At 44.6% G+C, this 15,219-nt stretch overlaps 1 protein-coding gene across 3 annotated transcripts in view; it reads right to left on the bottom strand.

Moving 5' to 3' along the window:
- The window catches only part of ARID1A (AT-rich interaction domain 1A), an 87,334-nt gene that overhangs the window by 46,761 nt on the left and 25,354 nt on the right, over positions 1–15,219 (bottom strand). For all 3 annotated transcript variants that reach the window (XM_075908744.2, XM_075908745.2, XM_006139147.5), the window contains 3 exons: positions 10,092–10,304; positions 8,083–8,544; positions 5,187–5,300 (listed from right to left, as the gene is read on the bottom strand). In XM_075908744.2, the coding sequence (XP_075764859.2) occupies positions 5,187–5,300; positions 8,083–8,544; positions 10,092–10,304 (789 nt within the window). The remainder of the gene's footprint in view (positions 1–5,186; positions 5,301–8,082; positions 8,545–10,091; positions 10,305–15,219) is intronic.

The raw sequence follows: 15,219 nt of genomic DNA, 5'->3' as shown, positions 1-15,219 counted from the left end.
AATAGCAAAGCAACCTGAAGAAGAAGCAGGTCACGCACAAAAACCATGTAACTAAAATGACTAGAAGATCATGCTAGAGCTGCTGATGCAATGTCCGTCCCAGAATATTGGACAGACAAATTGGATGAGGTAATTTCTTTTATTGGGCAACTTTTGTTGGTGAGAGTGACAAGCTACCAGAGAGCTTCAGAAAGGTAGCTGGGTAGCTTGGTCTCTCACCATCAGAAGTTTATCCACGAAAAGATACAGCTTCGCCCACCTTGTCTTTATGCATTAGAGCTCCTAGTGGCATTCCCCAAATCAACACCCCCCCCCAAAAAAAACAAACAAATCCACTAAAGCAGCTCAGGATTCCAGAGAAACAGCAGAAAAATGTTACCAGCCACAAGACCATAGCAACAAATAATCAATTCTAGATTTTAAAAAAACCCTTCTATAAGAGAAAGGGGATTCCCTTGTCAAACCAGACTTTATAGGAAGCTCAAAGAGGCACCAGTCCTTGAAATACCTTAGGATTGCAGGAATTGCACACGTGAGGATAAGTTTTTCCCTTCTAGATATTTCTATGATGCCCAATCACCAAAGCATAAAAGTGACAACTGGCTTTAAAATTGTATACACTGCTGGTCTTGCTTATAAGGTTTATAGTCAGAAAAAGGTGCCACAAGTCCAGAAACAAGCAAGTTTACAAAAAATGTTCAGCAGGAAGCTAACTTTGAGTTCACCATTAGATTTAGCTATGAATATGTATTTCTCCCTCCAAGTCACCAGCCTGGCTCTTAACTTGGTCTTTAGCACCTAAATTTTAAATGAAGACATTTGTGGCTTTTTTCCCCCAGCAACTTCCTCAAGTCAGTCTTTAGCCATAATTTAGTTTACTGTTGTTCTGATTATTTCCAGTCAGGGGAATTCTGCCGAAGACACTTTACTCAGACACAGCTAACTAAACTCACAAATTATTCTACATTTCAGTGCCTACAAATATAAAAGTTGGAGGGAGAAGACAGGCAGAAAAGTTGAAATAGTGGTAAATTTAGCTAATCCCACCAGCAGTTCTTGACAAGCCACAGATGCCAAAAAATAAATGGATGTTAAATATTTGGGGTGGCAAGCAGGTAGAGAACTACTAAATAATTCCCAGACTGCCACACCACACACAAACAGAAGAAGAGCTGTGCTGCTTTTCACCACTTCCCCAAAACTATTATCTAGTTTGAACTAAAATTATCTAGACTGAAAAAATATGAAGCCATAGTGAAGGTGGAAACTGATATTTGGCTTTTGAATTCTCTTTTGTCCTCAAAAAGGTATTAATTACCCCCAAACATCCAATGGCAAGTGAATGACCAGCACATGCAGCTACCAAACAGTATCAAAGCACATCAATTTTAGAATACCCTCAAAGATAAGTCAGAGTGTCCCAATAACCACAGCTAATCCTCTGCACTTGGAAAAGTTATAAATCAGTAGATATTTCAACAATAATTGTCTCTTGATGTCCTCCAATCTCAGTCTCAGAGCTTTCAGGAATTCTTTTACTCAGATCTTTCAGGACAGCCTGTAAACCAGATACTGCTGCAGCATGTGGTTGCTGGGGGGGGAGGAGGGGGGGAGAGGGGTTCTTTTGGTGGGTGGGGAAAGGTGAAAACTGACAACTTCTCCAAGTCAATCCTGAACCAGGATGCCAATAAATAATTTAAACCTATTATATATTTGCAGTTCCCCTCCTCCTGTACTCAAAACCAATAAGTGGAAGAGATCAATAACTCACAATCCTAGTGACTTGATACTTTATTTATTCCTTAGGGCAGAGTTTACAGCACCAAAAGTCACTTTTTACAGCAAAGTCAAATAGCTCACTACGTCACAACAGCACACTGGCACAGGCACGCAGGGTTACAAAATCTCCATTCTTCTGACATGGGAACCCCTTAGTTTCTACATCTTTCTTTAAGCTCCTAACAATTACATCTTCCAACCACACAATTCGAAGAGGTTTCAAAAGTACTGCCTAAAACAAAGTGTCTATAAACAAGAAAACAGCCTCCCCTGCCCCCCTATGCCATGCTGCTGTCTCTGATAGGAGGCAGCAAGGGGGGGCAGGTGGGTCGGTGGAGCTGGCACACACCCCGACCTTCCACGCTGCTGCCTCTCATCATTGGCTCCCACTCCTCCCCCCCCCTCCTGCTGCCTCTGATACAGAGGCGGGGGGGGGGGGGGTGTTGACAAGCTTAACCGATAAGCCTAGGCTTATCAGTTAATCATATATAGTCATCTACACACAGACTTTCCTAGAGACCAGAGACTAGCTACAGTTTCCTCACATTTTGCCCTGACTGGTAAGAAGTGCCACATGGCCTGGATATTCCTATCTGACTTATGGTTAAGTATCTCAGACATTGACTTTTTCTTAAAGAAGCGTTTCCCCTTTTATTGCCTAAAATTTCACCACAGGCAGTAAGCCTGACAGAGACTCGTGGAACCTATGGCCCTTCTGTAATTAAGAAAAAAGTCGAAATATATTTAATACCGTCTAAGAAGAGAGACCTAGAAAAGAGCAGTATTTACTTTAGCCAGGGCTGCTCTACATTAGAGATGAGAGTGGGTAAATGTTTAAGCGCGATACTTACTGGGTAAGTTAACTGTTACATGGGAACAGCCCCCTCTCCCTCCCCTCCTGTGGAAGAGGCAGCTGGGGGGGAGGGGGGAGCTGCCAGCTAGTAGCCCAGTACATGACCAAAAGCAGCTGGGCTGGGGCAGCCCCTGCCTGTGGGCCATGGCAGCTACAGCCTGCCCGCCCCCATTTAATCAGTTAACCGGTTAAATGTAATGTTTAATCAGTTAACTAAGTTACATGGGATTTTACATTCTCTACTCTACATGTTTGTAATTTAGAAGCTGCATTTCACAGGTTACAAGTTTCCAAGGCACACAACAATGGCTACTCTTCATGGTTTATTGATCTTATGGAAGCACCTAAAGCTTTCAGATGTGAAAGGCCACAAAACTACTTACAGTTCTATAATGCATTTATATGGTTGCTTGGGAAATTTACTGTGTTGTGGGGGACTCCAAAATCCGATCAACCTGCCAACTTTGAGGGACACAGGGGAAAAAATTAAACGCACACACTTATATTAAGAGGGAAAAAATCCTGAATAAGTACCCATTATCAAGTTATTCTGCTGCCAAATCTTCCACAACAGGACCCAAAGGTTGGGTAGACAAAATAAACATCTGCAAACATTCCCTTTTTACTGATACAGGAGTTTGAGACCATATGGGATGTGCATCAGACAGTAAGTAACAGACAAGAGAACGTTTATCTTAAAGCTAGTGTAGAGCATTACTAACCTATGTGACCACAATAAGGAATTCTGGGAAACAAAACAAAAAATCAGATTTTTAAAAATCCCACATATCTACAAATATAGAGAAAGACATCAAAAGACTGACTGGTGGCCTTTGATTTCACTACCTAACCCTTGAAAGTCTGAGCGACTGAAAGGCTATACAGATGTTTGGTTAAAATAGAACAGTTGGTCTTACAGAGCGAACACGTAATACAATACCGACAGCAATGCTGGATTGAGTTCCGCATGCTACAGAGTTCTAGAACAGATTTCTCACAAGGGAAGCTTAAGTACACATCAAACACGGCTGGAGATGTTAAAATTCAAGCTTCCACACATGATGGCACTCCCATGCATTTCCAATCCTTCTATTCCACAACAGAGCCACTCCGATGGTGAATTTAAAGAGGGCTCAAAGAGAGACCACATTTATCCATAACACCACAAAAACAAACTCCCACTTGGCTCTGAGCAGGACTTGCTTCTGCCAAAGAGAACAATTCATCCCTATAATCCCAGTCAGCTCCATCTGACAGGAAGGATTCATGGAGACAGCAGCAGTGGTCACTGCTTAGATCCTGAAGCCTTTGAAGAAACTGCTCTTTCCCTACATTCCAAGACAGAAGATGGGTGAAGGAGTTAGAAAGAGAAAAAAGAAGCATGCTTCTACTTTAAAGATTCTCCGTGCCTCAGAAAATTAATCTTCAGAACCAGGTTCAAAAAGAATCAACAGCAAAATAAATGTAACCCATTTTATTATCCAAGTTAGAATCCTATCTGCATTCTGATGACACAACTTGCCCCTATGATCTAAGTAACTATTTAGAAGGGCTCACAACAGACCAGAAAACTGGTCCACACTGCTGAGAGCAAAAATAACCTTTGCTATGCTCCCAACTTGTTCTCCTTTGACCAATCCAACTGGTTTAGGAAACTGCTTTACCCTAGATGCTAAAGGAAAAGAATTTCCTGTAAGTGGAAATAATCAATTCTTTAGTGAAATCAAATAAAGTTCAACAGCTCAAACTCTTCATAGGCAAGGATCTATTTGGTTAGCATACACAGAACTTTAAAGGAGAAATTTATCAACCCTCCCCACTAAGTTGTTTTAAACTTCCTAAAATGTAGCAATCGCATCTCACTCAACAAGCTGACAGACTGCTGTATGCAAAAATTGGGTAATTTTATAAACTATATAATAGTCTGATTTTTTTTAAACATAGCGAGCAGATTTGGAATGCAAAGGAAACTACTGTCTGCAGTGAAAGGAGCTATTTATAGCTGATCTTCCTAACTCTAGGTACAGAGTAACAGGTCTTATTCACAATGTGTTTGGTCATGTTGAAGCGTAGGTGCACTATTCAGCAATGTAAATAATTCACTGACACACCTGCAGCCTGAGCAAATTGTAGCCACTATTAACATACAAGTAATGCTGGGCTGAACTGAAGTGCAAAAAAAAACCCAACACAAACAAACCCCAGTCAAAACCAAAATCACCCAAACAAGTCACTGCACACCTACATTTTAAAAACCATAAAACCAGAGGCTGTCTTAAGAGTGATCAGTTCTCTTCAACAATTGGAGAACTAACATGAAAACATTAGCACGTCATATTTGAATAAATATTCAGGCCAGAGCTTTCAGGATTAAAAAAAAAAAATTACCCTCAGCTCCATTACCTTTGTAAATTATATTTAATCTCCAGGAAGAAACCAGAAGCTACTAACTAAAGGCACAAAGCATAGGCAGCTTCTATGACTGCTTCATCTGGAATATTACCAGTATCTGGTTGCCCTCATACCCTCACTTACAGGCAGCCTCACCACTCACCGGCAGGCTGGAGGGCCTTGACTGAAGATTCAAGTTCATATCTTCTTGTCCTTTACTGGAAGCCATTGAGGGGGCAGATGATGCTTGGGACCCAAACGAGTCTTGAGATAACTCCTGAAACACAAAACACAGAAGTGAAATAGGGGTACAGCCCTGCAAATCCGTGGATATCTGCTTTATACCCATAGATATTTGCATCCGTGGATATGGATGCGGTTATCCGTGGGTCATTTTTGCAGATATGGAGGCGGATACAAATCCATGCACGGCTCTAACTGTGGGTTCCCCAGCAATCTGTTCGGGAGTATTCCAACAATAAGGAGGTAACAGTTTATGTAACATTTGATGGCATTTGTCCAAAACAAAGAAGGGGACCACATAAAGGAATTAAGTTAGCATCCGCTGCCTTTACACAGGATCAAGACTACTAATGGACAGCAAGAACAAGTGTCAGTATTACAAGGAATTTCAGCACTAAAATATTGACTTGTCTCTATTTTTCACAATACATACTACCAAAGAACCAAGATCTCTTGTAGGCACTTTCTCCTAACTTCTATATTTTTCCTCTGTCAATTATAGGAATCAATTAAATATATTAACAGACCTGGTTCAAAACACAGGACAGTTTTCTAAGAAGTTGTGTCAAGATTATTAATCTTTTTTACAAAAATTGTGAATGTTGAAGGTTTTCTGACAACTCAATGCGTTAGAATGGGGTAAATGCATTAGAACAGGTGTAGGCACCAAAGGGCCTCTGCAGGCCGGATCCAGCCTGCCAAGCGGGTTGATGTGGCCCACAGAGGCCCTGCAGCTCCTCTGCCCCCAGGCCAATCAGGGCCTAGGGACAGGGGAGTGCGCGGCACTTACAGTCAAACACTAGGGTTGACTCTAAGCACTGCATGCTGGAAGGCAGGGAGCAAGAGACTTTGTGCGCAACCCCCTGTCCCCCAGGCCAATCGGGGCCTGAGGGTGGGGGGGAAGCGCACAAAGTCTCCTCCCGCCCTGCAAGGGGCGCTGCGCTTCTGAGTGCTGCACGCTCCTTGTGGTACAGAGCCAGGGCAGGAGGAGACTTCGTGTGCTACCCCTCCCCCAGGCCCTGACTGACCTGGGAGAAGCAGGGAGCACACAAAGTCTTCCACCACCAGGGGCAGGGTGCCAAGAGAGAACCACCAGCTGTTCAGAACAGCTGGTAGTTCTCTTGGGGGGTGGGGGGTTGTCTGAGGGTGGGGAAGCACAGAAGTGTCTGGGTCCCACCCCTTCCACCTGAGGTCCCACCCCTTCTGGGGCAGCCCAGGGCCACTTCTAGAATTTCTGAGGTGGCCCCTGGTCAAAAATTGTTGCTAGCCCCTGCATAAGCATGTTAAGGCAGATGAAGATAATTTTACCTTTAACATAACCAGCTTTGCTCTCTGACACCACCCACCATTTTATGTTTGTGCTGGGTATTTCATTTCGTCCCAACTTTAGGGTTTTACATCTAAGGCTCAGCTCTTCCATCACTCTCTACATCCCCTACTACTCTGTCGTCTCCAGGTCACTTTTCAGACTGGGTCTAGTTTTCATTTGCTTCGTCTTCCAAACCTGGGGTCATCTGTAAACTGAAATAGTTTATGTGGAAAAGCCTCACCCAAGCTTTTAAGCAACAAAGTAGCCACTCAGGCTACGTCTACACTACAAGGTTTTTGTGCAAAAACCTGGGGAGCATCCATGCCTCAAGCACGTTTTTACGCAAGGAAATGGACAGTAAAATGACAGAACAGAGGGCTTTTTGCAGCGTAAATATACCTCCTTCTATGAAGCATAACTCCTTTTGTGCTACAGCTCTTGCGGAAAAAGGCAAGTATGGATACTCCACAGGGGTTTCTTGCACAAAAAGAGTCTAGCCGAAAAAGCACAGGTGCCCTGATGGCCATTCTGTGAATGGCCATCAGTGCTTTCTTGCGCAAGAGCATCCATGCACTGTGGATGCTCTCTTGCGCAAAAGAGATGCGCTTTGAGGTGTGGATGTGCTTTTGCAGAAGAACTCTTCCGCAAAAGACTTCTTGTGCAAAAACCCTGCAGTGTAGACATAGCCTCAAGGTGCAGAGATAGGCTTGTGACTTTCAGTGATCAAAAAAGCTCCAGATCTCTTGGGAGTCTTGCATTGGGATACAAAAGCAACAGGAAGCATGATCTCTTGAAGGTCTAGAAACTCTGACAAACATTGCAGCTCTGTGGACCACGTGGAGACATTGCACGAACCGCAGTTTCAAAGCCTTTCAAATGACAGGTCTTTTAGAATGGTACAGGCAGTCCCCGGGTTACGTACAAGATAGGGACTGTAGGTTTGTTCTTAAGTTGAATTTGTATGTAAGTCGGAACTGGTACATATTGTAGGGGAAACTCTAGCCAAACATTTCTCCATAGCTCAGTTTTATTCTCCCACACCTCACTTCCCTCATTCCTTTATTCTCAAGCTGAGGTGTCTGCTGAGAAAAGCCGCTCCGCGTCTCCCTGGTCTGCTTGGGGGGACGCTAGCTTCTCATTCCCTGGTCTGCTGGGGGGAAGCAGCTAGTGCGGGGTTGCCTCACCCCGTTTGTAAGTAGGGATCCGATGTAAGTCGGATTCATGTAACCCGGGGACTGCCTGTATTGCCAATTAACAGTATTCACCAAGTACAAACAGTCGTTTCTGAACACTACTGTCTTGGTGACCTTCTCTACATAGTAGCCTACACTCTGAGCATTCAGTGGTCTCATTTCTCCATCACAGCCAAAGGGGAGACAGGTCTATGCCGACAGAGGGTGATCTGTTCATTAGTTTAATCATGGTTAACTAGGGGTTCAGTGATTTTAAAATGGGCAAATTCTGGTAGTTACCAACGGAAGGGGACAGTGAGCAGCAGAGGTGCTACCTGTGGAGGTGGAAAGCGTTGCTGGGAGTATGCAGATGGTGGCTGTTGCTGCGGCTGTGACTGAGGGTATGAAGAAGACTGCTGAGAAAGAGCAGAGGAGGCTGTTTGCGGAGTTTGTTGCTGCTGCTGGTAGGGTGACTGCGACTGCTGCTGGGAGTACGGAGGCTGGCTCTGTTGGTGTGGCTGGGCTGCTGGCGGCTGCTGGGGATATGGAGATGGGGACTGCTGATGGGGCGTCTGGGACTGCTGCTGTGAGTATGGAGGCTGGGACGATGGAAGCTGCGGAGGTTGAGACTGAGTCTGCTGTTGTTGATAAGAAGGTTGGGAGTGAGAGGTCTGGGATGGTGCTTGCTGCGAGTATGGCGACTGCTGTTGTTGGGGATGAGGACTTTGCTGGTTGTAATATGGAGTCTGGCTCTGCTGTCCGTATGCACTTGGGCCCTGCTGTCCATAAGGAGGAATCTACACAAGAAAAGTATAATTATGCAAGTTAGAAACAAATTCCACAAACAACTAGAATATGTAGGAGTTTCTGCAGACGACTCCTATGCAGCTTTGTTGGGCAATTAACTGGAAAGGTAATAGAAACGCTGCTTCCTAGATAAGTACCCCTCCAAGGAAACAGCAAAGCTGGTGGTATGCCAGATTTCCTCTGGAAATTACAGATCTTTAATATGGATCACAAGGATTTCATTGTGATGTCTATTAGCTCATCCTCATGTGTAAGTAAATCACCACAAAGAGTGAAGCCCCACTGTAAAGGCAGTCTTTTGAATTCTGCAAGGCATCATGAAGAGATGAAGTAGCAAGCCTCCCTGACCTGGAACTTTAAGTTATTCAGGAGTCGTTCTAGATCTATGTTGGTTTAAAGATTCATGTAGCTGCTATTTTAATCAATTAGCTGTCCTCCCTCTCTCCTCCCCCCCTATATTTGTGATACTAAATATCTATTGTCATCTCCCTGGAGAGCAAGATCATCACTGAACCCTGTCCATCACATAAGGAGTCATTGGTTTAAGTCCAACCACATCACAACACACAGTCTAAGCCCCAGTGGTCATCAACCAGTAGATCGGGATCTACTGGTAGATCTTGGAGCCTTTGACAGGGGATCATGACAGGTTTGGCTGGGAGTCTGTCAAGTGCTGGCAATGTATCTGCCTGTCTCAGGACTGATGTGCTGCGCCGGCCCTCTGCCTTGGATTCCCCCCTTCCCTCCCTCCAAAAGCCTCTTGTTTGCTGTGCAGGGCACAGGAAGACGACAAGGGGGTGCTGATGTCAGAGTGCCCTTCCCCCCACCCTGTACCCCCATCTCCAAAGGCTGGGGGAGGAAGGGGCAGGAGAGAAGGCAGGGATGGAGAGAGTTTGCTGGATGCTTTTGGAAGTGGTGCAGGGCTAAAGTCGGGGTAAGCCTTCCATACGCCCCTGCACCACCACCCAGAAGCCACCTGTGCCCAGCTGGAGCCCACATTCCCAACCCTGGACCCAGACCTGAACCTCTCTGCATCCCAAACCCCTGCCCCTAGCCCTGACTCCCTCCCAGAGCCTGCACCCTGAACCTACACTTCAACTCCCTGCCCCAGGCTCAGCTCCAAACCCCTCCCACACTTCAAATCCTTTAGCCCAAGATCAGAATCTATATCTCCTCTCCCCCACACCCCAGCCCTCTCCCCGCAGACTGATACGCGTGAGGATGAGGGAGGGCGGATGGAGTAAGTAGGGGCAGGGCCTCGGAGAAGAGGAGGGAAAGAGGCAGGGCAATGGTGTTTGAGTTGGAGGTAGATCGTGGATTGCACTTAAATTCAAAACGTGATCTCGTGCTTACAAAGGCTGGAGACCATTGGTCTAAACAAATAACATTTTTACCTCAATAACAGAGGACGGTACATAGCAGAACTTGTTGAAGATGGTCCCATTATGGGAAACATATTTGAAGAGCTCACTCCTCTGCTAGTCAGAGAAGAATGGGCTGTGATGAGGCATGGAAGGTGTTTTATTTTTCGCTCTACCTGCTGTGCATATGAGATGCTGCCCATTGCACTCTGTGTCCTGCCTTGCATTCCCATGGGATATCTCTGGGGAGTCTGTGGCCCATATGGTTGTCCTGGATATCCATGGCCTTGCTGTGGCCCCGTCTGAGGTCCCTGCTGCTGTGTGTATGGGTTACTTCCTCCATATGGCTGAGGTCTCATCTTCCCCATTTGATCCATTGGGCTTGATGGCTGTGAAGAAAGTCAAAACACATGTAAAAACTATTATATTTGCATATACAATCCTTACTCCCATACAACCATAAAGAACTGGTCAGCAAGAAAGAGTGCTAAAAAATCTAAGCTGTAAGCTATCTTGCATCTCCTCAACTAATGAGCTATCAGCTCACAAAAATGCAGTAATACTCAAACACAGCAACACTTTCTGGAAGAGACGCAAGCACACAAGGCCGACAGACACTCCCTACAGCACTATCTGGCTCTGAAGAATCTTTTTACATTGTGTCATCTCTTATGAGGCCAGGAAAAAGGAAAGTCAGTGGATATATCCAACTGGGGAACTAAAGAACATTCATTTCACATGAAAAGTGGAAGGGTCTTTCCTCCCAGCAGGGAGTAGTTTAAACAGCATGTACACCACAAATAATTAAATCCTCTATAAAAGTTATGTTAATGCAACGCTATAGCTGAAAATTTAAGTGCAAAGAAGTCAAAATGTTCATGGCTCCCACAGCATCCCCCAGGCACTGATAGTTTCTTGCTTACCTCTGCTCGCAGAATGAGTAGGGCCTTTTGTGCATTTAGAAATTCAGCCGCACTGTTGCATTAATCCAGACATTTATTTCAGAGCATGGGTGCTACAAGTGCTCACATCAATTCATGTGTAAAGTCACGTTTCTACTTTTTAATGTGTGTTTTACAAGTTTCTCGTGTAACTTTTGAAATGCGTACCTATTATTTCTAAATCAATTTTTTTCAACAATATAAAATGCCCCCCATTAGCTTTCAGAGCCATGCCTATGGAAAGAATGAGTTTTAGAACCAAGCATTTTTTTTTTTGTTTTTAAATGATACCCAATCACACATGAACTTGCAGCAGCTCTTATAAAAAGAGACTAGTCATATTTATAGTCAAGGAAAATGATCTAAAGTCAGTCCCTCTTTGAATCCTCTCAGTTCCCCCATCCCCATCTGCTTCCATATGATAAAGTACAGGCCTTGGTCATCATTTTCTGAGTCCTGTATAACTCTTCTGTCCCCGCCTATCACCATACCTCCCCCTCCTCCTAATAATGCCAGCCTTTTGCATTAATATCAACGTTTTAAACTTCCAGCCACCACCATATGCTGTCTCCTAGGGCTTGTCTACACAACAGATGTTGGTATAAAACTTTGTCTGCTCGAGGGTAGGAATAAACCACACACACGGGTATAAGTTACAGTGACCTGAGCACCAATATGGACAATGCTATGTTGGTGGAAGAGATCCTCAGGGAAGCGGCTTTATTATTAAGCCAACGAGAGAGCTCTCAGCACAGAACATCTTCACCAGCTGGACTGCAGTGGTGCTGCTGGAGCACAGTGAGGGACCACCTAGGCTAGTGAGTGGGCTGTGTGAGTGGCCCTCCATCTTAGCAGGCTGTAAGATTGCTGTAACCAAGACAGTCTCCTGTGATAGAGTAGCTTTTCTAACTGTGCTTGCATACCAAGAATTTGCGGGGTGTGCTGACTGAACTGTAGCAGCACTTTGGACGCAGAAGGAGTACATCGTTCTCACAAGGTTGTGTGCAACTCACCTCACTTCATGTGCCCTTGCTTTAAGTACATGTCACTTTTGTAATACCAGTAGGAAAAAACTATGCAGACAAAAACCAGGAGAATGAGGCAACCCTGTGCGTGGGCTATGGTAAACAGTGTCTCTGGGGCCACAAAATTGCAATGGGCCACAGGCTGCCTAGCACTCCAGCAGTGTTTCTAGCATACACTTGTCCTTATGCACATCTCTCTCCTTCCTTTGATTACCTACAAGGCTAATGCCACTTTTCAAATCCCTTGTCAAAATCCACTTCTGCCATGACACCCACAGGAAATCAGTTGACTGCTACCAATAAACTTGAAGAGTGATGGGGAATAGTTTATATATAGCCCTTAAAAACAGGACTTAGTATTTCCACACTATGGTCATATCACCACCTTGGCCACTCAGACTAGGAGTACAGCATGTATCTTTAGACGGGAATCCTCCAGGTCAGTGCCTATCGATACTGAAAGCAGCCAGCATACTATGGATGCTTCCAGAAATAAAAAGCAAGTCTGATAGTTAAGTGGTTTATTTCTACAAACACACCATTCTAAACTGAGGCCCTTTAAATCAAAGTATGTATATGAAAGGAGTGTAAACTCTAATTCATCCCTGAGGAAAGGACAAAAACTTAATACACATCTCTGATGCTTGTAATCAGAGCAGGCTAAGAGTGCTGCAGCACACATCAGCAGTGGAATAGCAGCACGTGGCCCCTTCCTTCTAAGTCTTCCATTACATACAATCACCCCTTTCATTGACAATGCTAGGATAGTTAAAGCCCTCACACACTTGCTCTGTTTTTTCAAAAAGTGTACCATCAGGAATCCCTTTATGCAATTTAACCCACGTACTTCAAGAAAGGAAGAGCCAGGAATGAAATGCAGTGGTGGGGTGTATTGATCCAGAAGCCAGTCATCTCTTGCACACTGATGTTACAGAATAGCAGATGGAAAAGCCAAGAGGAAGTGATGCCTGTCCACTTGCAAGAACACTTCAGGATAAATAAGGAAATACCAAACCCTGACTGCAAGAGACTGAAGATTCTTCTCTGGACTGACACATGAGAAATCCTTCTGACAGGAAACCACAGGAGTGATTACTGTGATTGCATGTTAAAAGCCCAAGGCCCTGCCACGAAGATGTAATTGAGAGAAAAGTTTTGCTGCTCCTTGATCAGTGAAGTCCAGACCTTTTTGTTACACTCTTCTGCATTCTTAGAAAGAGAAGGTAACTTACTGTAACTGGAGGTTCTTCGCGGTGTGTGGTCCCTAGGTGGATTCCAAACAGAGGCGTGCATGGGCAACAGTTCCTAGTGTCCAATGACCCCACTAGGGACCATCACTCGCAGAGCACCAAAGAGAAACCAAAAGCAAGCTCAGAGGCTGTTACATGTTTGTGAACTCTGAGAGGATTACAGAGCTAGACAATTTTTGATCCAGTCATCAGCAAAATTTTCAAAAACCAAAGTTGCTCTACTCCAATGTACATCAAAATAAGTACTTGTATGCCAGAGATTAAAACCAGTCTTTGGGGGAAAAAAAAGTCACAACCCCAAAAAGCCCCCTTCCTCCCCCAAAAATAATCCATTCTCCTAGGCAAAGGGCTTGTAACACCAAGTTTCAGACCAGAGCAAGTTTACTGCCACGCTCTAATATTCCCCACCCCCAATCAGATTGTATAATGGGAAGCGCATAAAGGTACAGTTACCCTAAACACACCATGCTGGCTCTGCTACAACGGAGAGACAATTTTACAAAAGAGTAAAAATTGTCCTAAGCAGGGTAACAGAACAGCATGTGCTGGTCAAGATAAACACTAGTTTCATACATACAAGCAGGATTGAACAGGGAAGTCTTTTCTACAGCTTCAAAGCAGGTGAAAGTGTTAAAAACACACACACCACACAATTCTACCAGAAAACATAATGAAAGAAGATCCCATTCCTTTCTAAAGGGTTGAGTTAATTCACTTACCAGACCAACATGAAACACACTATGAAAGAGGCCACAGAGCAAAGAACAAACTGACAGCCTCCACAGCCAGGCGAACACATAGTCCTTTGACTTATGACAGTATTACAAATATTTTTGGAGGGTAGGCAGGGGGGCACACAGAGAGAAAAGGGGGGGAAGAATTTCTCACTGAACACTAATTTTGCAGCATTTGAATTGGCTTCTCTCAGAGATCTGCCAGTGCTGGGATAAACCAGAAACAGTTTCAAAATTCTTACCTTGGATCTGAATTTATTTCTGATCAGATCTGTTGTCCATGTTTGTGAGGGGATGGAAAGAGGAGGAAATGATAAAAAAAAATAATAATAATAAAAAGCATCCCTGGCTGTTTAACCCAGAGAAGCCCTAATTGATTCCCACAGTAATTAACCTGCATTTTACCTCCAAGAGTGGTAGTTAAGGAAGTCGGCACTGCTATTTATAACTCATCTCAAATTGAGGGCAGACTGCCTAAAATCTAACACATCCCAGCTGTACTCCTGTTTGAACTGGGGCCAAGGGAATTTTTTAAAGCAATCTTGGCACTGAATGAATGACACCAACAGTATGAGAGAGCGTGTGGTTGTGTTGTGGTGACGTAGTAGTAGAGGTGGAATGGGAGGGGGGAGGGAGGCAATGTACTGTAATCCCTCTCTCATGCAAGCTTTCATTTCACAGGCCCCAACCCCACAGTCCCTGTACAGTGTACTGGGAACCACCCACTAAGAACCAAGCACAGGAAATGTCTTTTCCTGTGGAACCTTGAAGTGAGAAGCACATGGCTAATCTGCATAAAAAGCAAAGCCACACTGCCCCTGCCAGGAAGGTTAGTGCTCATAATCTCTGGCCATGAGGCTGGCTGCCTGTGAGGACTTGGACCTGTGCCCGATAACCCAGAAAGAGTGGAGAGAACAGATGGGTAAGGACCCCGGCAGAAAACAGCAGAGGTCACGTGATTCACCACATGGCCCTGCAAGCACAAACTATTGTTTGGCTGCTGTGCTCCTATACAAAGGCAGCAAGTCCATTTCCTGCAAATTCAGGGAGAAGCAGCAGCTGGTCACTGCTGCTTCTCCTATTGAATCCTACCATGCTCAAGCTAGTCAGAGGACAGGGACCACTAAGCCCCTGGGACCTGGAAGCCGCCAGACAGAAAAAAAGCTCTCACCAACAAAACACCGATTAACACTGTTTTTGCAAGCTCATAGATGCAGCTCTCGTCATCAATTCCCCATAGCAGAACCCAGATGGGATCTTATAGAACTGAAGAAAAGAAATTAGATTTCTGCTCAGAAGATTGTCCTCTTTTCCTGTGTGGCAAGGATTACACTGCTCAGGCACAAAGCCATAA

Source organism: Pelodiscus sinensis, chromosome 26, assembly GCF_052426305.1.
Source record: "Pelodiscus sinensis isolate ZL-2025 chromosome 26, ASM5242630v1, whole genome shotgun sequence".
In the NCBI taxonomy this organism is placed as follows: domain Eukaryota; kingdom Metazoa; phylum Chordata; order Testudines; family Trionychidae; genus Pelodiscus; species Pelodiscus sinensis.
This window is presented reverse-complemented; position numbering and strand designations above follow the sequence as displayed.